The 26,107-nt window shown below is 39.5% G+C and overlaps 2 protein-coding genes across 2 annotated transcripts in view; one reads left to right on the plus strand and one right to left on the minus strand.

Annotated features, from left to right (window-relative positions):
* Positions 1-38: 38 nt before the first annotated feature.
* Positions 39-22,183, minus strand: jazf1b (JAZF zinc finger 1b). The gene is made up of 5 exons (XM_049584214.1): positions 21,922-22,183; positions 9,965-10,037; positions 9,065-9,261; positions 6,275-6,444; positions 39-3,931 (listed from the first exon to the last, which is right to left on the minus strand). Exons 1-5 carry the CDS (start codon positions 22,034-22,036, stop codon positions 3,755-3,757), a joined length of 732 nt encoding a protein of 243 aa, XP_049440171.1. The 5' UTR covers positions 22,037-22,183; the 3' UTR covers positions 39-3,754.
* creb5b (cAMP responsive element binding protein 5b) overlaps positions 22,165-26,107 on the plus strand; it is a 53,252-nt gene continuing 49,309 nt past the window's right edge. Inside the window, exons 1-2 of the mRNA XM_049584198.1 lie at positions 22,165-22,194; positions 23,822-23,883. The gene's annotated coding sequence lies outside the window, so the exon portion shown is untranslated. The remainder of the gene's footprint in view (positions 22,195-23,821; positions 23,884-26,107) is intronic.

Genomic DNA, 26,107 nt, shown 5'->3' on the forward strand with positions numbered 1-26,107 from the left:
TGCAGTCAATAACACAGGAGTCTTGAGGCACACGTCAGAGGAATTTTTATTCTAAATGTAACAAAAGTTTACATGAAGCAGCTTTTTGAAGAAATACAGTACATCACCATTAGTTTCTCCAAACAACCTCTGGTGTTGCCTTTTCATACACTTTATACTATTGGGTTTTTTAACTCCAGAAACATATGAAAATATAATTTAATGCACTTAACACAACAATACATTCACTATACACTATATCAAAGACTTCCCTCCATACTGGCAGTACAATACTGTCACAATTCTCAATTGGACCGTAGTTCCTCAATGATAACATCCATGCAGTGAAGATGTTACTTATAATGGCTCAAAGTTTTTAAATCCCCAATCTTGTGGCATATAAAGGGGAACTATGCCCATTTTCAAAAGTCATGCATGTCATTCCTATGATCTAAGACTGTCGAGAAATATAAGTAAACATGAACAACTCTCCCAAATCCAAAGTACTGAAAGTAAAATTTGCAATGTCATAGGGTGTAAAGTCTGGAGCTGCTCCATAGACAATGAATTGACAAAGATGTTGGAGATGAATGGGGAATGCGCTGACTATACAGTGGTGGAAAAAAGTTTTCGGACACCCCATGCATTTGTGAAATATTGCATTAAGAATCACTCTTAGGTCTTCAAGTGCAATTTCTTTTAGTACAGTCACAGCCAAAATACTAAATAATCCTAAAAAAGCCATTAAGAACTTAAAATTGATTGGTTCCATAAAAATACATAAGAAATTTTGAGTATTGGGTCATTTTGGTACCAGTGATGAAGGTCGTTCTTTTTATTAAAAGACACAATTTTTGTTGCCAAGCTTCGTGTCTACATAAAGCCAGCACATTTGAAAGTTCTTCAGGAAAGGTACAGCTGCCGCCAGATAGCCAGGAAGTGCAGATGCAGTCTTTCAGCAGTTGGATACACTCTGCAGAAATACAGACGAACCAACAGCTTGGAAGACAAACCAAGATCTGGGCGTCCAAGGGTTTCTTCAGCAAGAAATGACCGCATCCTGATCCGCATGTGCAGGCAAAACCGCTGAATGACATCACAGGAGCTTCAGCAGCAGTGGTCAAACCAAACTGGTGCCCAGTGTTCCACCCGCACTGTACGTGGCTGACTTTTAGATCATGGCTTAAGGTCCTACAAGGCTATCAAGAAGCCCCTGATCAATGAGAGACAGAGGTTAGCCCGGCGTCATTGGGCCCAGGCATACAAGAACTGGACAGCCAGGAATTGAAAGAAGATTTTGTGGTCAGATGAGTCCAGTTTCCAGCTTTATCTTCCTCCTACTAATGTGAGGGTACGCAGAAGGCCAGGCGAAGCATTATCTCCAGCATGTACACAGTACCTACTGTCAATCATGGTGGAGGCAGTATCATGGTTTGGGGATGCATGAGTGCTGCTGGTGTTGGTCATCTCACTGTCTGTGATGGCACATTGAACTCTACCAAGTATTGTACCATTCTCGAAACCCACATGCTCCCTTCTGCGCGTGCACTGTTCCGTTGAGGTAAAAACTGGATGTTTCAACAAGATAATGCCTCTTGCCACACATCCAAGGCCAGTAGAACTTGGCTGCAGGAGCACAGTATCCAGGTCTTAGAGTGGCCAGCTCAATCCCCGGACATGAGCCCCATTGAAAATCTGTGGTGGATTATCAAAAGGTCTGTTTCAAAGCATAAACCAAAGAATTTAGAAGAATTAAAAGCAGTAATTCAAGAAGAATGGGACAAGATTACCCCTCAACAGTGTGAAAGGCTCGTGGGGAACATACCAGCCAGGATTAGAGCTCTACTAGGTGCCAATGGCAGGACTACTAAATATTAATTTGATGATGTGATGGTTTATTTATTTTTTGTTCATTTTTGAACACATTCTCTGTTATTTGTTGACTTTGATACCGACAATGTTGAGAACTGACATATTGAAACTGTCAAGAATTTAGTTTTGTTAGTTTTTCTTGTAAACAATAAACAAAAAAATATAATTTGTATTTGTTTGTATCTGTCTAATGCAGCCACACCTTTTGAAACACAAAAAAGATTTTTCCACAAATATTTCATGATAATATTTGAGATTGTGTACAATTTTAAGGGTGTCCGAAAACTTTTTTCCACCACTGTATATGTCCATTGTCTGTTTCAGAACTGAGGACATTACAACAGAATAAAGCTCAATTGGCTATAAAAAAAAAAAAAAACCAAACATTCTGCAGGTCCACAAAATCAGTCTCCCATTCATTGCCTGTGGAACAGCTCCAGACTTTATACCTGACGACATCACAAGTTTGAGACTTACTTCTCTGATGTCTGGTTTTGAGGGAGAGTAGCTCATGTTCACAAACACTGATCGGACTTTCCTATGCCATGGAAGTAACTTATTGCAGTTCTTAATTTAGGTGGTGTTCCTCTTCAGTGGATGGATTTGATGGTATATGCCTTCAACAGACATATTTTTATGGCACAAAGTAGGAGCCGCATGTGTTAACCTCACAGCCCAACATTAATGTGCTAAATACATGGCTAACATCTGCCCCAGCTTTTCTCTATCCATGACAAACACAATCACATGGTTTCATAAGAGTGGGGAGTCAGTGAACAGCAGACAGTCTGGGCTGAGCTGTCTGTGTAATGTCTGCATTCAGCTGATTTTGTCTGAACTGTCAAAATAAAGCCATACAAAGATCTGTACTGATTGGAATGGTTTACAATTCAAGGCAACTACTGCACATACAGAAATCTCACAATACTGGAAACACTGGAGGTTTGGTATACATCATCCCTTGGAGCAATGTAGAACTTGCAAACTTCTGCTCTGAAGGCCTTTTCGCCTCGTTTTTGGCTGCTACTGTACATAGACCAGAAACGAGATATTGGCAAAGAAAATGCTAATTTGTTGGCAACTTGTTACAAAAAGTGCTTTGATTCCTCGCTGTAAAAACAGCAAGAAAAAACTGCTTATGTCGTCAGGAAAGTGACCGGGAACGTTAGGCAGCTATGACACACTGAGTTCCCATTATCCCACTGAACAGCATTAAATACTATCTGAATGCTTGGGCAGGATTGTGGTGCTGAAATGCTTGCAAACGTCACCTGAGATCATCCTTTGGTGCTCACACACAAGTGTTTGCAGTAAAACAGATGAAAAAAGGTTTGGAATACTTGTGATATGAAAGGAAAAGTAACTGAGTCAAACAACTGATTATTAACATTAAGTCTGATAGAGAATGTCATACCACACACATTCTGATTGATTGCATTTGCCTCTGTTGGATCCTACTTTCCTGGGAAAAAAAAAAAAATCTTTCCCCAGTCTCCTATGACTTCACACTGCCTTTAAAGCAGGATACCTTACTGTACGTGCAAGGCTACTCGTGACTTGGTGCGGCCATTCTCCAGTCTCCAGCGAGCCCTCAGCATCAACGAGCACCATATGTCGAAACAAAATAGTCAGATAGATAAATGATAGCTTAATTGTGCAAAAATACAAAACTGTGAAATACATAAAGATTCAACATTCATAATAAAAGTTAAGGATGAATAATAACACATTTATACCATGCAATCAAAAATAGTGTCATAGCAAAGTGGGGTAAGAGAGAGAAGAGAAGGGGGAGGGGGCGGGGTTGAAAAGGGTGGAATGAGAAACAGCCTCTGCTGGTGATGGTGGTGTTCAGATGGTTGGGAAGTGGCCTGAGGGAGAGTGCTGGTCGCTCACTCGGTCTCTACTGCTGCATCTTGCGGATGATGTCAGTAGAGATGGGTGGGTGGAAGTTGATGGTATGGTGGCGGAGACCCTGAGACGTTTTGTAGCTCTTCCCACACCGGCACTTGAAGGGCTTGCGCACCCTTATCTGGGTTCGGTGGCCGTTCTTGGCGTGATATTTGATCCCGTTCACATTCTGCAATGATGATGCAAAAAATATGACACTCAACCATTACTTAACATGGAAGTTAACATGTACAACTGTGCTTCCACAACCATGTACATACATCATCAGCAAGGCCCAGGACGCCCACTCCAGTTGCGTGCTCAGTACTTCCCAAACACATGCATTGTTGCGAAAACACATAGGTTACAGTCTCATGGAGGGCACGCTTCTCATGGCAGCACGTGTTTGGGAAGTAGTGAGCATATGACTGGATAAATGAGACTTGGGTTAAACTCAAGCAGCAACCTCAGGCTGAAAAATAAAGCCAAATCGGAGATACCAAAAGCAGTTTCATGAATGACCACTTAAGGCTGGCTCCAGATCCTCATAGACCCCCTTATTAAAATGCCCAACTTTACAGCAGAAATAAACATGTTTAAAAAAAAAAACAGTTTTGGTCTTGATAGCTAATTTTCATAACAGCTGTATGGGAGGTGAATTTTTATATATCTCACCTGTTTGCATTTTATTCTGGCTTAAAGTTACGCATATTTAAGGGCTGATCAAGTGAAAGGTGGTCTGCAAGGTTTCACTACAGTCTATGAGTCACAGCTCCACCATCTCATTCAAACAGGGTCACTTCTGGCTGAAAAAAACAAGATGGCAACGGCCAAAATTCTAACCTTAAGGCTTCAAAACAGTTGTCCACAAACCAATGGGGGACGTCATGGTAGCTACATTTATTATGTTATACGATCTATAATTATACTGCACGAGTTGTGTGAGAGTTTGTGTTTTGATATAGCTTTGCTGTCATTAAATGTGGTCCCCAATGACTTTAATTCATGAAGAATGTTTGCCTTTTTGGATTCTTCATTTATTCTGGAGGCATGCAAAGTTTTCTTCATGATTTCTACATAAGACACAGTGAGTAACTGACATACAAATAGCCATTTTGAAGGTAAAGTATTATTTTTAAGGCATATCTCTGGATCTATATCAATGTACATTGCATTTTCTTTTATGCCTAATACTGTGAACCTTTGCACATCACCAAGAACAGTGTGGGGCAAGTCAAAATCTCAAGGCACACCTTTATTTATACCTGTGCAAAATAGCTTCTTAACGTGTTATCATTCTTACCACGATGTAAGACAATGAAACAAGAAAAAATAAGACAGGTAGCTTACTGATACTGTCAATTACTTTTTCTCTTTTCTTTCGGTCGTAGGTCGTCTTCGCTGGTGCTTTGTTGTAATTTGCTTTGTACAATAAGGTGATCCATTGTCCCACTCACAGCTTTCTCCTTTTGTCATCATCCTGTACATTGGCTGCCAATCAGGGCGTTTGATGTGTCACACACTTTTCTCATGCTCAAACGGGACAAATTGGTTCCCCATGACGGTTTGTCGATCAAATCAAATTAAATTACATTTTTAGCTACAGTTTGCCTCTTTATTGGGAAATGAGTGTGCACAACATGCTGATACAGTCAATTAAAAATTAATTAATAACTCTTTGTGCAAGCCAAGTTAAATATTGCAATAATAATGTGTGGTTGTCACAAACTCCCATGGCACACCTGGATTAGCAGCACGGCACACCATTTGAGAACCACTGCCCTAGAAAATATGTTTGCACATTCCCTCCTAGCTCATTTGTTTAACAAAATAACATTGTAGAAATTTTTAAATAGTATTTCTTAATGTTTTATTGTAATGTATTGTCTATTCTATATTTGTTTCTTGTCAATGCATCAAAACACCAAAGATTTGTGTGTGTGTGTGTGTGTGTGTGTGTGTGTGTGTGTGTGTGTGTGTGTGTGTGTGTGTGTGTGTGTGTGAAAACCTACTTGGCAGTAAACCAGATTCTGATTCTGATTCACACATATATATATAAAGGAGGATGCATGCTGACAGTAGGCTATAGAGAGGGGAAATAAAATGCGTTCTTCAATCTTGTTCTGCCCCTAAACAGATGCCTAATGGTGCCTGCTGCCTCAGACTAAGTCATCGCCCATAACCCTGTCATTCACGTCAGCAATGCAATTTTCTCAAGCTGCACATAATTTATCAAAACCACACACGCCAGATGTGAACGGAAAATCCTGTAAAACTCCACATCACTGAAGTGGACTAGATGTATGCATCTATGTTGACAAGCAGTAATGCCCAGCTAAGAACTGATTTTCCATTGTCAACAGTGGGGAGTCACTTTTAATTTTACATGAGCAAATAAAATCACAAATCTCACAACACAAATATCTCAGATTTTTATTTGGTCTCTCCCTGGGCATGGTAAAATAATTTGCACCATTGCTTTTTGTTTTATTTAAAGTGTGTATTCTAAGAGGAGATGCTGAGTGAAACCTACCTTGTATCTCTTTTTACAGCCTGGCACAGGGCAGGCAAAAGGCTTCTCATCTGCTCCATTCATGCACATAGAACTGAGGATGGACTCGGAGCTGATGGCGCTCTCCGTGGTCCACGATTCGTCACTATCAGACTCCTCAAAGTCTACCTCCTCCTCATCACACTCACTACCTGTGGGAGGGGGAGAGACAGAAAGTCAAACAGTAATTGACTCAGGGTATCATGACGAGACATGCGATCATACGAGCTGGAGCTCTGATTAATGGACACTTCATGACTAATCAGTGGCGATGAAATCCTGGCCTTTGAGCCTTCAGGCTCACAAGCATGGACCGTTCTCAACATGTGCTCTGGGGCAGTGTTCCTGTAATCTCTACTTCATGTGTTACAGTGCCCAAGTTTCCGGAAAGACTGAAATATGCCAATCGTGGGAAAGAATGTTTGCATTTTACTAAGGTCTTGGGATCGGAAATTTTTATCGATTAATTACAGATGTTATGCCAGAAGAAAAACCACAAGAGCTAAAAACAAGACAGAGCGTTCAAGACTATACACTCTACAAAACAACTACATGAGTACATGGGAAAACATGACAGGGGAAAGAACCTAAAGTTTTTCTCTGTTACGTAATGTACACAGGAATAAATTAGACCAGTGGTTCTCAACCTTTTCATGTCAAGGAACCCTAAATTGATACACATTACGTCACAAAGCATTTTGTTTCAGGAACCTTTCGGTTGTCTGATACGATTACGACCATTCTATAGTTGTCAATTACAGTTGAAGAGATAACCGTGGAGGAAGAGAAAGCTATTATCAGAAAAGTCATTGTTATGGTCTGTAGTGAATTAAGTGAGTATAAACAATTCCCCATTTTTCTGAGTAACCCAGGGATCCTTGAGGGAGTTCCAGGGATCTAGGGAGTCTCTCTCTGCCTCTGATTGGCTTAGCCTGGCATTCTCACCCTAACCCTAACCAATCTCATGCCTTTTGCCTAAACCTAACCACTTCAACCAATGAAGGCAACAAGCACGAGCCAGTCAGAGGGAGAGTGGGAGAGTAGGGCATATCATGCCTTCACTTTCCTAGGGAACCCAAATTCGCCCCCTGGGGCCCATGGTTAAGAACCACTGAATCAGACAAATCAGCTGAACTATGAAAGCTGTGTCTCGTTCTCTGTGGCTTGAATATGAGTTTTATTAAAGACTGTCTCCTAAGCTCTCCTGCTGATGCTTTTACTTAGAGGATAATAACTGGAGTCATAACTGCTGAGTCCATCAACCAAGTAATGGGAAACATTCAGATCTAACAACAATTTAACAGTGAAAATATCACACAAGTGGGATGAAGAATTATCAACAAGTGACACGTAATCATATCATTTCAGTTTTAATCAGCCATTTAAGTGATTACAACTGACAATTGAATCTCTTATCATTTGAAAAGTGAATAAAGGGTGAAAATACACAATGCCCTCTGCCAGTATCTTGACATTAATATCAGCTGCTACAGCTGCTTTTCTAAGTGAGTGAGCCATTGGTTTTATCCTATATGATACTTCATTAGAAGCCTATAAGATTATTGTTTTATCCCTTAAAAGCACATTGACTCTTCGCCTTGTTGCCCTACTCATAAGAAGTAACTAAGTAAGCTGGCAGAGATTCAGACACATTTCAGCTGGGTGGATGCCTGCCTTCCTAATGTCTTGAAAACAGACCTCCTGGTTGAAGGTCTCCTTGACTGCTTCACCACTCTGCTGCTAGCTTAATAAACAATGCATAACATGTATTTCACTGCGAACAGTCACTACATTCTGTACATCTTACTAGAGATGTGAGTGTGTTAAAGGGTGACTTCATCTGCGTTCTTTTACCTGTTTTTCGAATGGAAGCCAAAAGCAGTGATGTAGATTAGACCAATGATAAGTGAAAGGGACAGTTCGTATTTATTTGAAGTGGGGTTGTATGAATTACTTATCTAGTCAATGTAGTAGATGTTGATGAGTACACCCCCAGTTTGATGAAGAAGACAGGAGTACCACCATGGAAGCTAAGCAATGTACCGCTGTGGACGGGGGCAGCAGCAACATGTATTTTAGCCACCCCAAAAAATCAATATGAGTGTAAGTGTACGCTATATTTAGAATATTTTCACCACTTTACATTGCAGTCAGACAACCCTCGTTTGAGGACTTGGCTCAGATTCCGGAGTTACTCCTTAAGGAATCTGGTCCCGTTTGATTTGGCGGTGGAAACCTCTGGTGACCACATGCCTTTGCTGACCTAGACCCCAGCGGGTTTTGAGCCCTAGACCTTCTGCATGGAAGACGAGTGCTCTAACCACTACACGAGGGCCCTTTCTGGCCTTTCAAGCCAGACTACTTTGACAAAAGCAGTAATTTTACCTCACAGAACACGGGAGTTGATGGTCCACCAGCTAACATGGCGTCCACAGCAGTACATTGCTTAGCTTCCATGCTGATTTGGGGGTTAGAGGAATATAGTTTATTTGGTAAACTGATGGCACAGAATTCTTAAAAAGGCTCGTCTTAGTCACAAAGTGGCAAATTAGGCAGGCTATGTGTAGCAAAGTCATCATGCAGAAACCTACGTCTGGTCACATGGGGAAATGTTTTTAGAAGGGCTTGGGAAAATTGCCATTTTGACACTAAAACATACGCACAAATTTGAATAAATAAAGAATATTGCTGGGAAGCTACAAAATGATATATGCACCTCAAAGTAAATAAATGAATAAATAATGGACATGCCCTTTAAAAATGATTGTGTACCTGTAGGCGTATTGCTGCGGAAGGAAGAGGAAGGGGTGATGGGTGGGGTGACTGGAGGGGTGAGGTTTCCACTGGTGTGGCGAGGCGGAGTGGAAACACTGCTGCGAGACAGACTGCCTGACAGAGACAGAGACAACTTGGGCTGCACCTTCTTCTTCAAAGTTTCATGTTCTCGCCGCGCAGCATCTGTCATGAACCTGGCATTGAAGGATGTAAGACCAGTCAGGGTTTGCAGTCTGTCTTATGAAAAGAGGGTCATGTCGTTCAATGTACAATGAGCAGCTTGCTACTGTAGGACTCCCCTGATGTTTACAAAGTTCTGCTATTAAAGGTTTGCTACTGTAACACACAGTTAGAAAAAAACAACATATAATTGGCTCTATTCCCATCAAAACAAACCTTAAGCTGGGTTTATGATGGATAGTAAAGTCTTTGGTAAACGCGTATCATAAAAATGAAATGTTAACATAGACATTGTTAAAGCAAAAGTGGAATTAACAAATTAAGCAATAACCACATCAAGATGTGTTTGTGAAGGCAGGGAGACAGCGGCAGACCTTCTTGTATGCTGGCTTGTTGCATAAGACTTTTAAAACCACTATTTAAGCACCATATCAAAGACGACTGGGATGACTCTGGTGCAATAAAAAAACAAAACAGCTACTAAATACTGAAGTAATACATATAAGCAATCCACCAGATGACATTTGAAACTGCTGGTCGTTGCTTATAAGAGCTCATAGGACACAGCGGTAATACTCACTGATGCAGAGGACGTCTGAAGATAAATCTTTACGGGCCAAATGTCATAATTGTATCAGATTTAGAAGGCAGATTTACTTATAATTGAATACAAACGCTGCTGTTTTTTTCTCGATAATTGTTCATACATTTCTTTACCTGTTGATGTAGCTGAGGGCAACATATGTCGGCTGCTGCTGCTCCTGCTTCTCCAGCTGACGGGGGTCTGTATCTGAGCAGGCGAGAGAGGGATAGAGGTTAAATCTTGTCATATAAGGCAATACTGAGAATAGCAGTGTGCTTGTTCTCTAGGTTTTTTTTTACAGTGCCGTTTTCTGTTTTTCTCCCTATGTGGGATGGCTGGTTCATCCTGCACTGCAGTCTTTGCTTCACTGGGGGAGGTTTGCACAATCCAATCCATCTTCAAACAATAATCCTGACCAACCAGAAGTTAATAGTGCAGTGACAAGGTTTCTTCACTGGCTTCTCACTTACAAGTTCTCCCAGTTGTTTTAAATGAATTATACTGCGGTGCCTTGAATATCCTCGCACTGCCCAGACACAAGAGGAAAGGTCCAGGGCTGGTGTACACTATATTGACTTTACTGATTTTTAAAGGTATTGCAATTAAAATCCAGATTTTAGTTCAGATGTAAAACATGGGTCATCAATGTAGAAACACATTGACACAGTGGAAACATAATCAGTACAAACTTTTCAGCTAGATTTACAGCAGTTATTGTACATCTATGAAAATGAACTTTTCAGTACAAATGTTGAATTTGTTTTATCTTTTGAATGATAAAGATCAGAGAGTCCCCCCTGAGCAGTGCATTTAGTGGCAAACAGTAGCAGACAGTGGTTGAATTGGGTGAGTCTCAGGTATAAATGTGTGTGCATGAAAGTCAGGAGTTGGGCTGTCAAAGACCATACACGCTCAGCTGACTCGACGAATACAGGCCTATAAAAACTACTTAGCAAAAATAATCAAAATGCAGGATATTGTGCAGTGTGTAGTACAATTAGTTTGAACATGATGTCACACACCACTGTCTAGACTACAGTCATTGTTTAGTTAAGTATTGCTGGAGAAGCGCCACAGTTTCCATGCTGATGCTGGTTACTTGACTTATTTCATCTTGCCTTATGTACACTGTTTTTCATTTTTTGAAGTTAGTTTATTTAGTCATTTATTTTATACAAGTTACTCTACGCTCCACGATTAGGCTACTTAACTGTTGGTAAAATGCAGGGTCCAGGCAGTCTGAAGCTATATTCTGCAACACTACTTTTAATTAAAATATACAAGGAAAAAGTAACATCTCAAGTGCCTCCACTTTTGAATTTCCATGGCCATTTTGAAAAGCTGCACAGCAGACGCCACATTGCTCATACATGACCACACTTGACACATACTGCGTTTTCCCATGCTGTGCTCCAGACATTCATCTTGCTCAGCAGTGCTAAATGTACAACAATAGCCAATCTCCACACCCTGAGGTGAAGCGGGCCTGACTTCAAACGCTCTTCCCGCTGCCGTCCATGTGGGAGAAGAGATGCCCCATAAAACAACAGTGTCTACCACTTACCAGCTGAGCCTCCCTGTCTGCCTCTGACAGAGCTGTGAAAGACTGCCACCCCCATGTGGTTAAATCTATTGCTTGTTTCCATCCACAAGCTCATTTATGCACAACACTTACACCTAAGGCTATTTGTAACATTAAACTTTCAAATTATGCTTTTGTAAGGCACTTTGATGACAGTGCAGCTTTAACAGAATCTGCATATTCAGCAAACAAAAAACTGAACTGCACAGTCTCAGTTGATATGATTTAAAAATGCCAATGATATAAAACATATGGAAATAGTGTAATTAAAACTGTCTTGGTTAAAGGAAAAAGCAACACCTTTGTGAGGCTGTAATAAAACCCTGAGTCATACTCAATTATTGCTTCCACGATGTTGGGCTTTTCCTCCTGTTTGTTTGTTTGGAACAAAACACCTAAAACAGATTTCCATTAAATGTCTGCTGGACAGAAAGACACAGTGCCAGAGAAGAAGTGATTAAACTTTGGTGGTTCTCTCTTATATAGGGCTCCACCATTCGGTGATGTTTTGTTTTCACTGAGATGGGGACAGAAATTTGACTCCAAACTCTCACGGTGTGTCTGAAGGGGCAAGACTACGGGTTAAAGGCTTGGGCGGTATCTATTTTTTCTTACCTTATTGTCATTGTCATTGTAGCATGTATGACATTGTCTAGCCTAGTATGATTTATTTCTAATATGCAATTAGCTACTTAGACAAGTCTTACTGAGTTTAGATACTTATGGCCCATAGAACAGGCTAATGAATGAATGAATGCTGTGGTGGATACTGACACATTAGTGGGCACAACTGAGATGATGTGTTGAATAAAATCATGTGGCTACTAAACTGCTTTTGTGGTCGCAAGAAGTTGTGTCAAGATAAAGTTATATGTGGCAATATTTCCAGAGAGGGCCAGAGGTACTGTTCTTTTTTTACCACTCCTGTAACGTTATCCCCACCACTCACAGTCACCATCTTTCTCAGTTCAACTGCCTGTTCCATTACCAGAGACTGACTTCTGGTGGCAGAAACTGTACACTACAATACATTGCCTAAATGCAGCATCTCTGTATCAGTTTAATAGAGAGACAGTTTTGACAGTATTGGAGAAAAAAAAAACCCTGATAAAGAATACCAACTGGGTATCCGCACCATCAGTTATCAATAACTGTCAAGTTTTGGAAATTGGCATTAAATGTATGGTCATAAATTGATCTTGTTTACCTGTGATTCAATAACAAATTTTCTGAACTGAAACAGGAAGCTAATTTTAAACTGTATTTTAGTTAAGAAAAATTGTTATATAAAGACTGTGTGTATTTTCTTAAATGGGAAAAAAGATTGAGTAAAAACACATGTTTATAAGGTATCCAAAGAGTATTATTTAAGTCACTGACTGGCATTCGTTTGGAGAATGTCGAGGCAAGACATAATTGCAAATCGGATATTTGTTGATGTTCTCTGCATTATTACTTCAGGTACTGTCTGACCTGGTAATCACTCAAAATGAGCTCTTGAAGTATTATTACCTTCATTCAACTTCTCTTTGGTTGGAGTTTATCACTAATGCTGCATTCACATGCTCTTCGGATGGTCCCACTCCCCACTTCAACTTCAGCGTGTTCATGAGCTTTGAAGTCGTAATGTGTAAACAACATGAACGCTACAGAGAAAATGTGTTGTATTTTATTGTTCAGAGCATTTAACGTCCCAGTGAAGATTCATGTTGCTCTCCAAGTAAGGTGAAACAGTTTGAAGCTTTCTATTGCAAAGTGATTTTGTCCTAGACTTGTTGCTGCACCCCAAAACCACTAAATATTGCTTTACCTGGCTTGCTATCAGGGTTATTGCTAAAAAATAATTTTCTAACGAATCTAGGTGGACAAGAACTCAAAGATACAACCTAATACTATATTAGAAATTACATGTGAGCAAAAATAATATTCAATATGTGAATTAATAAAAAGTTTCTTAACATCAAGCAAACACTTACTTCGTCCAGCATGTTTCTGTGTAATACAACGTCAACCCGGCAAGTCGTGTACCAACATTTTTGCAGACTTTCCGAGTTGTTGTTCCAACTTAAGGGGCGTTCTGTGAACTTTACCAGTGGGAACTAATTTTTCCAATTATTCCAACACCTCATGAATGCAGGGTAATCCTCATCCTGTCATCCAGAAGCCATATTGAGACATCTATGCACATGGACCAACACTAAAACAGAAGACTACCAACACGGTGTATAAATTGAAAGTACAGACACACCATCTACCACCATCTATAAAGGAAACACACAGCACAGACTGCACTCTCTGCTTTAACAGTGTAAGCTACTGGCTTAATTCTGTCATGAGGGTGGAAGTTGATGTTGACCAGAAGAACTCGACCCAAACCACATTTAAGTATACGTGAGAAAGTTCCTGTTTTAGAGGTCTAACAGGAATCTAAATCAACAAACCGATGTCAGTCTTATTGAAAAGTAGACATGGGCGATGAAAGACGCAGAGCATCATCCACTCAGTGATTACAGCCAAGCCACTTGGTTGACGATGAAATAGTGGCAAAGTTTTATGATACTGGCAGGTAGGCTGTAAGAACAGCTTAAACCTCAGCGCCTACGGCTCAGGAGGGTTCTCTCAAGGCCTCAGTCGTAAGCAAGTGTTTCATTAACAGTGGCTTTATCCCCAGTGAGAAGGACAGCACACCTCTCTACTCTCCAGCCAAAGTCATGGAAACGCAGAGTAGGACAGACACAGTCATAATGGCACTAGTCCCCCTGCCAAAAGCCGGAGGCAGTGCAGAGACTTTTCTGAGTGCTCTGAGTTGGTATGTGTGTGTGTGTGAGTGCACAAGAAATCCCTCCTAAGATCCCTAATGAGACTCAGGGAGTGGAATGGCAGCCTGCTTGCAGACCGCTCAAACAGCAGTGGATCAATCTGTTCCCACACACTGTAAATCACACACACCTCAGGTGGGGACTGGGGTGAGGGAGGCCTGCAGGGGCCAGTTCCCCCGCAGCCTCTGCTATTCTTTTGGGGCCACCAGCAGTCAAGGACCGGGACGAAGGCGCCTCAGTTAGAGATGAGAACCCCTCTAATCAAACTACACAGGTGGTCCACCTTGGTGGCCGACTATTAAGAAACCTAGTCGGAAACAAAAACTGTGCTTATTCACCATCGCTAATTCCAGAGGCAAACAATCCAGTTCCTATAAGGCCCAGTGATTGTTTATGTATGAGTGGAAGTCAGGTGTGGGATAAAGAAGAGAATGTAAGATGAAAACAGTTTGAAAACATTTAATAGAGTTTCATAATGAGGCTCTTCATTTTTTTATGCTGTGATTTTTTAAAAGATGTAGCTTAAACATTTTTTTTTATTTCAAAAAAATCAAAAACACAAGTTTCCCACTTTACGCATATTTCGTTTTCTGCAATTGCAGTTCACAGCAAGCAGATTTCTCTCTTGGCAAAGCAAAGAAAAAAATCTGGATAAAATATAAGAAAGCTGCTGATTGTCTTGCAGGTCTGGAAAAACCCTTATAGTAATTAAAAAAACATTTAGTGAAACAACACCCAGTCTTAGAAATACAGCAAATTTCCAACCAGAGTTTTGCATTAGATTTTTAAATGCATTTCTTAGCTATTTTTTTTAAATAGTCAAACACCCTGATATATTTTCCTGAAAAAAAAACAGCAAAACTAATATACCCTACATATTTCTAATTTCATCAAACCTGTTTCATGCTTACTGCGACAGGTTCCTCACAAACCTCTTCTTTTGAAGTATTCACTATGCCTGTTGTTAGTGTCTATATGTGAAGTATGTGTATGGGAGCATAAACTGACTGAGTCAGTGTATGAGTGCAGAAAACATGATGCAATAACATGTTCTCATTAGGGCCCCTGTGACGGCCTGCAACAGGAAACCAACGGACGATCACACAACAAACCTTCCTAAGGCAACGGCAATGCTTGCTGCCCTCTTGTAACGCCCTCCACGACCCTCTCCCTCCCACACACACACACACACACACACACACACACACACACCAGACGCACAGCTCCCTCTCTCATTTCCACCAGTGTCTGGCTCTTCCATCCACCCTCATGGCCAAATGCGCTGTGGGGTACAGCAGAGTGGTGAGCATTATGGTGACATGTTTATGGCGGCTGTGAGCAGCGGGGGACATTACCAGGAGTGGTGGCACAGGTAATTCATTACGATGTGACCTCTGAGGAGGAAATGAAACAGAGTCAAGCTCCATGTGCAAGCTGCCTTTGCAGGTTACTGAAAAAAAAATACACGGGGACGTTAAAATGAACTATTATAAATACGTATAGCACAGACGGCAGCTTAAACATTCATGTGCACAAAGTCATACACACACAAAGACACATTTGTACAAACACACAGGCAAAACACAAAGGGAAACACACAAAAACACACACTTTCATCGCTGCTCATTGCAGACATATGGTAGTTGGAATTGTGATGTTCATTCGAGCCACAACTAATGACTATATTCATTTTTGATAAATCTGGCGATTATGTTCTTGATTGATTGTCTTGTCTGATCAACAGTTCAAAGATACTCAGTTTACGATGATATAAAATTGAGAAAAGCTGCAAATCAATACCAAGGAAGAGCGGTAACTATATATACATGAACTGAATATTTGCCATTTTTGCTTTCAAGCTGACAAGAGCACTGAATCCACTGACAAAATAGTTGCAGACACATTTCCTGTAAATAGAATAATTGAACAGCTGACGGATTATTTCAGCTCTAATGTGTGTTTTTCAACACAGATGCCAGTGGTTTTAGACTGATATCCAGCATTTGCAATCACTCAGTCAAACTGCATGTTTGGTAAACTGGAAAAGCAAAGTGACACAAGCAGGTTTGCTTAAATCCATAGGTGGATTATAAGATGAGAGGCCCCGTGGGCACAAATAAACAAAGGGCCCCACCATATCTCCTACGCAGGAGCAAGACACACAAACTATGTTGTGGTTTTTGTGTCTTTTTGTAGTTGTTTGGGTCTCTGTAAAGTAATTTTGTGTCTTTTTGGTCATTTTATGTCACTTTGTAGTCATTTTGTGTCTCCTTGTGGTTGTTTTGCATCTCTGTCATCATTTTAAGCCTCTTCGACATCAGTACATGTTAATTTCAATGACATTTTGCAGGTAAAGGCCAGGGGGGCCCTGACACTTTAGGCCCATGCCTATGCCCGGCAGGTTCATTCAGTAATCCATCCATGCTTAAATCCATAATATTGGGTGGGCTATCAGCTCTCAGAACTACACTTATATACAAAGGTCAGAGAATTTCAGAGACATTCTAGGTTACTGTAATTTGCAAATCAAGGCATGAAAAATAAAAATGAACAGAAAAGTTTTAGGTTCAATTTCACTTTTACACTCTAATTTATGTCAATGTAGGAGGAACCTTCATATCTACAGCATTTGAAATAGGAAAATATAACATGTGTTTAACATGATCCGTTGAAATATTGAAAAAAATCTCATAAGAAATGTAACAAATTTCCGCAAATATATTATTCTGGTCTGCACTGAACTGCCCGTCTGTGTTGTGTGATGTCCGCACAGGCCGTACATCATCTCCTCTGAAGAATGTTTTATCGGGTACAGGAGCCCCTCATGTCGCAGTCACCGCACAGGAACAGGAGCACTGCTGTCGGGGGATGGGGAAATGTAATTAGGCCCACCAGGTGCACAGATCAGGGAACCAGTTACTGCTTCCCAAATTTATTACTTCCGCACAGATTTTGGGGGTGCATACCAAAAAAATCTACTAAATGAGCCTCCAGTGAGAATTGGCAACAAACAGACTCATTGTTGCTAAGCCTGGACACTTCAGGCCATCAGTGTGCCAGGCCTCAGCAGCACACACATACTCACAGATCTGAATAACACGGTCGCTATTTCTTTCTGCTCTACAGTGGCCTGGTCGCTCAGTGATAAAGTAAACATTTCACTGACTTAGTGCGTGATGTTTTTTCATGCTGCACAAGAATACCAGACCATTGAGGAGATCTTTCGAGCTTAACATGACTTAGGCTCAGTGTTAAAACTGTCCTCTGGTCTTAGTGGTGTTTTCTGCAGCTCATTAGCAATCATGTCCTTTAACATTACCTGAATTTGTTCACAAAGGTCTGAGCGGACCAACCAACATTCATATTAAATGTGCTGTCACAGTGGTGGACAAACAGTAACAGATCCATTTTGTGTTTGTTTTATCATATTTGATGTGGAATGGAAATTATTCTGTGTAAATTATTATTATGTATTAAATTTGATTGATGATTTGATATTTGTTTTTTGAGATTGTAATTTAAGTTCTTCAGGACAGTCCTTTTCCACATGACTGTATGTGTTTGTGTGTATATTAAGATCAAAATCTTATAGCATGGAGCTTTTAAACTGTGCATCATCAGCTTTTAACAATGATGTCTTTGGGGCTTCATATATTTCAAAGTTAGTGTAATAATCTCCTTCAAGTACAGTGATTTAATGGTACAAAACTACTCTGGAAGGATTATGATGTATCAAGTATGAGGATTATTTAAATTACCAATTATTTCTCTCTGTAATTTGCCAATTATGATTTTCAATATGCTTTCATTTACTGAAGATTGGCCCTTTGAGCTGGTTACTGTATGACACATTACGCTGCGTTGTTAAATGAGTCTAGCAAGAAAGTTTTGGCCTATAATATCCACCATAAGCTTTTACTGTACAGACCAAGGTCTGAGGAAAAGCCTCTCAACCAGTAGCAGAGCAGCGCCACCTCTTGTTCACAGACCCAACCAGCAGGCTGGCTGGGGAAAATGGGGACAAGAATGTGTGCTTGTTTTCCAGGCGCCTAATTATAAAGGAGAATGTGCTTTAAGCAGCAGGCCACCAGATGAGGAGGAAGACAGGCCAAATCAAGCACTCTCTCTGTAATTATGCTTCACAGGCACTTGGCACAACGCGCAAGATTTCGCACTTCTCAGAGTGGGCACAGGCCAGCGGACAAAGGAGGGGGGGCAGCAAAGTTTTTCCACTCCGAGCCAACTAATTGCCTCATTATTCCCCAATAAGTCATTTGGAAGCATTTTTTTCTGACGCTAACACCTCAGACACATGCACGGCTCACAATCGGAGGGCAGAGGATATTAGAGCCAGTCAAGCAACAAACAAGAACAACAGAGACAGCTGGGCCTTGTCAGCTTCAATAATACGAGTCTGAAATATTAGATTGGGAAACAGATGTAGGAACTAAGAGAGTGTCAAACTGTGAGGAGGGGAATTCACTTTGTAGACTCGACTTCAAATATAAATGCTCTAGCACATCACAAAACTGTTCACAGTATAATGTAAAAGGTATGTGAGATAAAACTAAATGAATTAGTAGTTTCTGACCCTTTTTTAAATACACTTTTATGCACTCTATTTTTTTATGTATTCTATTAAACACATGGATGTAGCAAAGAAGTATGGAGGACCAAAACATAGAATAAATATAAAATAATGAATAAATAATTAAATGTGTATGTATTTAATAATAAAGTGAATTAATTCTATAAGTAAATCGGACTGTGGCACATAACACAACCACCTGGGAATTAGATAAAAACCCTGATGAAGATGAAATTCTCATATAAACTCAGGACCATACTTTTATTTTTACAAATTAGGCTACTTAAGTAAAATTAAAGCATAACTTTTCACCTGTACACAAAGGTGACTTTGACCAATATAAAGCCCTTTGGAAGCACATACATTTGTACATTTTTTCTATACAGTAAAGATAAGATAATTTCATTAAACACACAAGTTAATGATGCTCTGATTAAATGGGCACCATCTGGAATTGGCCATCAATCACACAAATAACTCAAACAAAAGTCCGAAATTTCATCAATAAGAAAAATCTATCATAAAGTAACCTAGGCAAATAAATATTTTAATAGCTTAATCCATAATGTAATGTTTGACTTTCCAGTAAGCACACACAGGGAGTCATTGTTATTGTCTTGCCTCACATGAACTACAGGAGGCGCTGTTGATTATGGTGGGACTTGAAGTGCAGTCGGCAGGGCAGCATTTGAGCTGCTGTTTAGTGTTCACTGATTGTGATGTTAAGGATGCTATGAATTGATGGTGCTGTGTACTCTAGACCAGAGTTCAGGTGGGACTGGATATGATTCCAATTCAATGAAATAAAGGATAATAAAATTGTATATTTTTTCAGACCATGATACAGTTGTTACAATCACAGTCATGAAGCCAAGTCAAAGTCCAAATTTTTACATCACCATGGCAACACAGTCTCTAATAAACTGCTGCAGGAGTGCATGCAATTATTTATTCTAGCCAGTTCCACATGTCTGCCTTAAAAATGTATTTGTTTTTTACTTTTTCCGACGGTCGGACTTGGGGTGGCCTATCCTTTAAAATCACATGATGACAACTGATTTAAAAAAAACAACAACATATAAATGAGTATAAAAAGTTGTACAAAGTTGTAAGAGTTGTGGACTTGTGATCAACACCGATGACATCATGCACTCTCAAGAGAGATTTTTTAATCAAATGAATACTACAACTTGTGGCCTTTCACACAAGTGTGCATAACCCATAGTTTGTCACTCAGTGGACAAACTGTCACAGCAAAAGCTGAACATGATTACTAACTAACTATTTTCTTTTCAGAAACCAATACAGTATCTGAGTTTTTCCCACCTACAGTATCAGCTGACAGACACCATATCTGGTTAAAGGTGATAGCTATAGGCTACCGATATGGATATGGAACTAGATATACCCATATACTGTAAAACTCCAATTAAAAGTCCCAGTTAAACGCCCAGTCCCTTTGTCTAGTCTGGTGTGGCTGCACATTTTGACAAATAAACACCTGTCTCAATAAGACACCTGGTCTCATTTCCAAGCAGCAATTTTTTCTTTGGATGTATAAAAGTGGGTTGTTGGCTACCTCAAATGATGTGTCCATTCCTTGATTAGGGTTGTAAGAGTCCTCAGATCAAAAGAATCAAAAGGATTTTTCATAAAAATTAATCCAAGTTGTGAGTATTGTTTAAACAGGATAAAGTGATGTTGTGTCGGTATGGCGGGTGCTGTAATCCTCGAGTGCCATAACTCACCCTCTATCTGATGCACTGTCTGTCGGAGCTAGATCAAATAAATGATTCATAATTGATTTATTATCTGAAGTCTAATTTTTAAACAAGTGATATTCATACTGGTTGAAACAAACAATTTGGTTGTATTTCCCAATCTTTGCTGAGCAACAGTTTTGTGCGAAAGAAATTCAAGGCCTTTCTCATATAGATGCCTGTCCCAAATATAAGCCTGTTGATTTTGGTGATTTAAGCAAATAATAGCCCAGGCTATTAATTGTTAAAAGTTTTATGGTATGTCTAAGGCACTTATTATTGTCATTTACTCTCACTCATTGTAATTACTTAGCATGTGAGAAATATGAGAATATGACACATTTCATGAGAATTTATTTATGCTAATGCCAGTATAGACAGATAGACAGATAGATAGATAGATAGATAGATAGATAGATAGATAGATAGAATGCATCTCTACATCCACCCTGTCAGAAACACTCTCTGACCAGACCAAAATGCAACATCTGCTTGGAGAAAACAGTGTCAGCACCATAGATACAGCAAGATATGTAGTTATGTAGTGCATGTCATGCCTAAGAGACAACCAACACAGCAACATTATAGTTCATCTCATCATAGATCTCACTTTGCCTTTTTATTTACTCCTTCATTTAAAACGTTTTTCTCCTTTAAAATGAATGCCTATGCATTTGAAATAATACATTGTCTGTCTTAATGTGTAATTGTGATTTGGCAACACAATGTCATGCCAGTAAAGCTTATTGAGTTGAATTGAACTGAACACAAATCAAATAACTGAAATATGCAACAATATTTGCAAAGACATAGCTAATAATATGATAAAGAAACTTAACGCTTCTTAAAGTGATAAAAAAACAAATAAGACATGTTGAACAGTGACTTGGTTAAAGAGTGCATCCTGAGCTCCAGCAGGTGATATAACTGTTCTACACTGTCAGGCGGACTGAAACAAGCTGATAAGTAAGTAATGTATCTACGGTGGCTCGTGCAGGCTGCAAGTTAACTCACAGCGCTTCCAATGCAGCGCTGCGCGCGGGCCTCGATCTGCAATAATTTTGCACGAGCGACTCGACGGAACGTAAAGAAACGGTCTCCTACTTCAGTGCCGCTCTGCCGCTGTTACAGCTGTCTTATCACTGACAGGGCGTCGATACAGAAATACAGGTGGCGGACAGGAACTGTTATATCTACACAAAAACATCAACAGCCACCACACCTAGCAACAGGGTTGTCAGGACGCAGGAAGTAACTTGCTAGCTCGCTAACTTAGCCACTTATGCTAGCTGCAAACCTCGGCCATTGCTAGCTGCGACGCTCAGTACTTATCGGCTCTTACCGATGTGGTTATCCTCGATGTGCACGATGAGCTCGGCCAGAGAGTCGAAGTGAAGTCCGCAGCCCCCGAACCTGCAAGCGTTGGAAAAGAAAGAAGCAGCGGCGATGCCTGTCATGGTCGCTGCTGCATTGGAAATGAGGGCAGGCGGCAGCAGCAGCGAGCAGCGGGGAGACAGCAGGCGGACAGCGGTGGGAACAGCTGGAGCGACAGGGGCGGTGCGGTGACTTCTCCGAGCTGCGTCAAACCAACTGGAGACAGACAACCAGACCGGAAGTAAGGCGGTGTGACTTTCATTCATGCTTTCATTACAAGAGCATACACTGTCTTTAAAGATACCGGTAGTCAATAATCATTCATCATCATTTTGAGTCTCTTTGTAGAAGTTTTGCATGTGTTTGTTGTCATTTTGTGTCTCTGTGGATGTTTTGCCCCTTTTTCGTACACATTGTAAGGCTCTTTGTGTCTCTTTGCAGCTGTTTTGCATCTCTTTTTGTAGTTGTCTTGTGTCTGTTTGTGGTCATGTTGAGTCTCTTCCTGGTCAGATGTTTGTCATTGGGTGACATTTTGCAGATGGAGGCCAAGGGGGAAGGCTCCTGATACTTTGGCATCCTGGGCCTGTGCCCTGTTGGTCTGTTCAGTAATCCATCCACGAGGAACACAATTGAAATAAATTCATTTTAAGGATGATCTAATCAACTTATCAATTAAACTAGTACATTATAAACAAATCAACTGACTTAATATCGCCACTAAAGAAGTCTAAGAGCCTAGTCTAAACTAAATATAGAATATTGTTTATATTTTTTAACACGTCAGGTAATTGTATTGTCTCTCAGGGTGTAATTCTCAAATAAATTAGTGGATTTGTATATTCGTATATTATATTGTTACTATTATGTTATGACCCATAGTAATAATAAAATAGAAGATTCATTACAATGTCAGCAAAGGCACAGTTTGCCCATGTAAAAATTATGCAACTCTGACGCAGTTATTTGTAATGATAAAATACTGAGGAAAGGTTTTTTTTTTTGTTTGTTTTTGTTTTGTCTTACTTGGCACATGTAGTTTGTGTAGTCAGTACAGTTGGCAGGATTCAGGAGACCAAGGGACTTTCAGTAGTGAATCAGCACCCTTACTACAAACTACTTGCTGAATCTTTACAGTTTTTCAGTCTGTCTCCTGGTGCATCGCCTTCTCAAAAGGTGCTGCTTTAACAAACTGTCAAGTGTTTGTGTCCATGTATATCCACACTAAAATGATCTAATAATTATTCCATTATATTATAATATATATTATTATATTATTGTTATTATTATTCTTATTATTATTTATATTATACAGTTGTGACATGGATTACACACTGGAGCAACAAGTAGGTGCAATACATAATATAGCCACAAGATGGCAGTGTTGATCAGTAGATTAAAAAATGAGTCACGTCTATTCTTTGTGTTTAGTAATTTAGGGGATCTTCTACAATTATCCCAAACTTTGCCAACAGTGTTGTTACATGTATGATGCTAATAAGTACTGAAAGAGAGCAGAGTCAAATACATTTAAAATACAAGTTGCTTCAAGCTTCTGTTTGATGTTATCACGACGTGTTTAGCACCATCGAGATCACTTGATGCATCATGTGCTGTGAGGTAATTGTATTCATTTAGTTGTTTGAGATAGAGACGAGCTAGAAAAGAACACATGTTGCCATTTTGATGTATTAAAAAGTGGCCAGTTTCCGAAAGATTCAGTTATGTATGAAATCCATTTTCAGGTTACAGAAAGCAAACAACTACTGCTTGTGTGTGCAAATTTTTGAATTTTTGTCAGTGTAACAGATATAAAAGATTTTGTGTCTTGTTAAAAAAAATGTACTTTGTTTCTTTTGATCTGTTTTCAGGGGAAGCAAGGGAGTGATGCAATCACCTGCAAGACATAACTGGATGTCTGCACAATGTACACGTAAGAATACATAACACTGGTATATAGACAGAGAATATTAACCTTGTTTGTGCACAAAAATGCAGATCTGCTGCAAATTGGCAAGAAATCAGTTTTGAAAATGTCAAATTACAGAAATTATATTTACTAAAAATGTACTTTTTACATTGCGGTAACTTTAAGTCTGTGCTTGGTAGTCTTGTAGTGGGTCATAAGTGTGTCCAGTGTTTTCAGATTAGGCACCGCAGTGATGTTAAAACTATTTTTCCACTTAAGCTTGAGTGGGATTTTACTTTGAAAAGCATTATATCACATGCAGCCTCTTGTTTGAGGAAGCTCATGGCTTTTCCTGTAAGATTCTGGCATTGTGTCACTTATTGATGGTTGTGTTTGATGAGCATAGCTGCATCTAATCATTACTCTTCAACTTGTTACAGCCCATAAATGTAGATGATGTAACAGATGTGTTTGTGATTTTCTGCACTAGAGATTTACTGAATAGGTTGTTTGATTGAAATGTAGAAACACATGCAGGGGAAGGCACTTATCATAGCTGCTGGTCACTAACTAAACTCTGATAGTTATTTGCACTTCCACTTAAATTCTCCTGGTTTGCACAATTTGACTCCTGGGAGAGATCTTTTCCAACCTATATGTCATTTTAAATCTAGATTTGCAGGCCAAAGTACATTTTGGAGGGAATAACACAACTGCAAACTGCTGCACAAATTAATCCAAAATATAATCCGTGCAATGTAGTAATATAAATAAAGTCTTAAAAATGAAAGATATAAAGTTAGAGTTATCATCCATTTATATGACACTTCTTTAAAACCCAGCCAGAGAACATTATAAATGGTTTTACAAATGACTTTAATAATGCAGTATGAGCGCACACAGAAGCCTAAATTAGATGTCAAAAGAGTGATGTACTTAGCCACAAAAACTGAGCACAGAGGACATCACCCTACACTGTGATAAATCTAAAGACTCATCGCACAGGCAGCACCATTCACCAGCCACCTAATGTAAATGTTACAGGGTTGAGTGTTTGAGTGCGGGAATGTCACTGGGGTTATCTACTGGGAACCTCCCAGCACATATGTTTTGTTGAATTAGGCTCTCAGTTCCACCATAACGTACTACAGTGATGTTTGGTGTCTCTCCCGCAGCAGGGGAGTTAACTTTAACTATATGTTAAAGTTAAATGCCCACACCCCTACACAGAGTTTTAGTTACTGTACAGCTGTTTTGTAGTGCAGTAAATAGACTTTCATAGATGCTATGTCATTGACACCATAGAGCAGAGCATGACAAATTACTTAAGATTCTCTTTTCAGGACACATAAATATTTCTTTGCAGTCCACCCCAGGGTTTGATAAACAATGTCAACAATGTCACACTTTGGCAGTACTGTTTACAAGTCCTGAGGTCTGACTCATTATTCAATATTTCCTGATTTTTAATCACAACAGCTAACACATCCTTCTTAGGAGTTTGGAGACTAAATTATATCAACAATTACAGCCTACAAGTCTGGTTGAGAAGAATTAAAATGGAACCTGGCCTACATCCATTGGTAAAGCAAGCTTGAAAGTCAGCCACTTTGCATCTATGAGTCTCTTGTAGTCTTTTTTTGCATCTCTAATTAGTAATTTTGCATCCCTTGTAGTGATTATGTGTCTCTTTGTAGTCATTTTGCATCTCTTTGTAGTTGTTTTGTGTCTCTTGCAGTTACTTTGCATCTCTTTGTAGTCATTTTGTGTCTCTTTGTAGTTGTTTTTTTGTCTCTGTAATTATTTTGCATCTCTTTAAATTCATTTTGCATCTCTTTGTAGTCATTTTGCATCTCTTTTTAGAAATGTTGCATCCCTTGTAGTGATTGTCTCTTTGTAGTCATTTTGCATCTCTTTTGTAGTTGTTTTGTGTCTCCTTCAGTAACTTTGCATCTCTTTGTAGTAATTGTTTGTCTCTTTGTAGTTGTTTTTGTCTCTTTCTAATTATTTTGCATCATTTTGCATCTTTTTGTAGTTATTTTACGTTTCTTAGTAATAATTTTGAATCTCTGTGGTAATTTTGTACCTCTTTGTAGCTGTTTTGTGTCTCTTTGTGCTAATTTTGCATCTCTTTGTCATCATTTTGCACCAATTTATATTCATTTTGCATCTCATTGTAGTAATTTTGTGACTCTTTGTAGTAAATTTGTGTCTGTAGAAATTTTACATCTCTTTTTAGCTGTTTTTA

This window comes from Epinephelus fuscoguttatus, linkage group LG8, assembly GCF_011397635.1.
Source record: "Epinephelus fuscoguttatus linkage group LG8, E.fuscoguttatus.final_Chr_v1".
NCBI classification, from domain to species: domain Eukaryota; kingdom Metazoa; phylum Chordata; class Actinopteri; order Perciformes; family Serranidae; genus Epinephelus; species Epinephelus fuscoguttatus.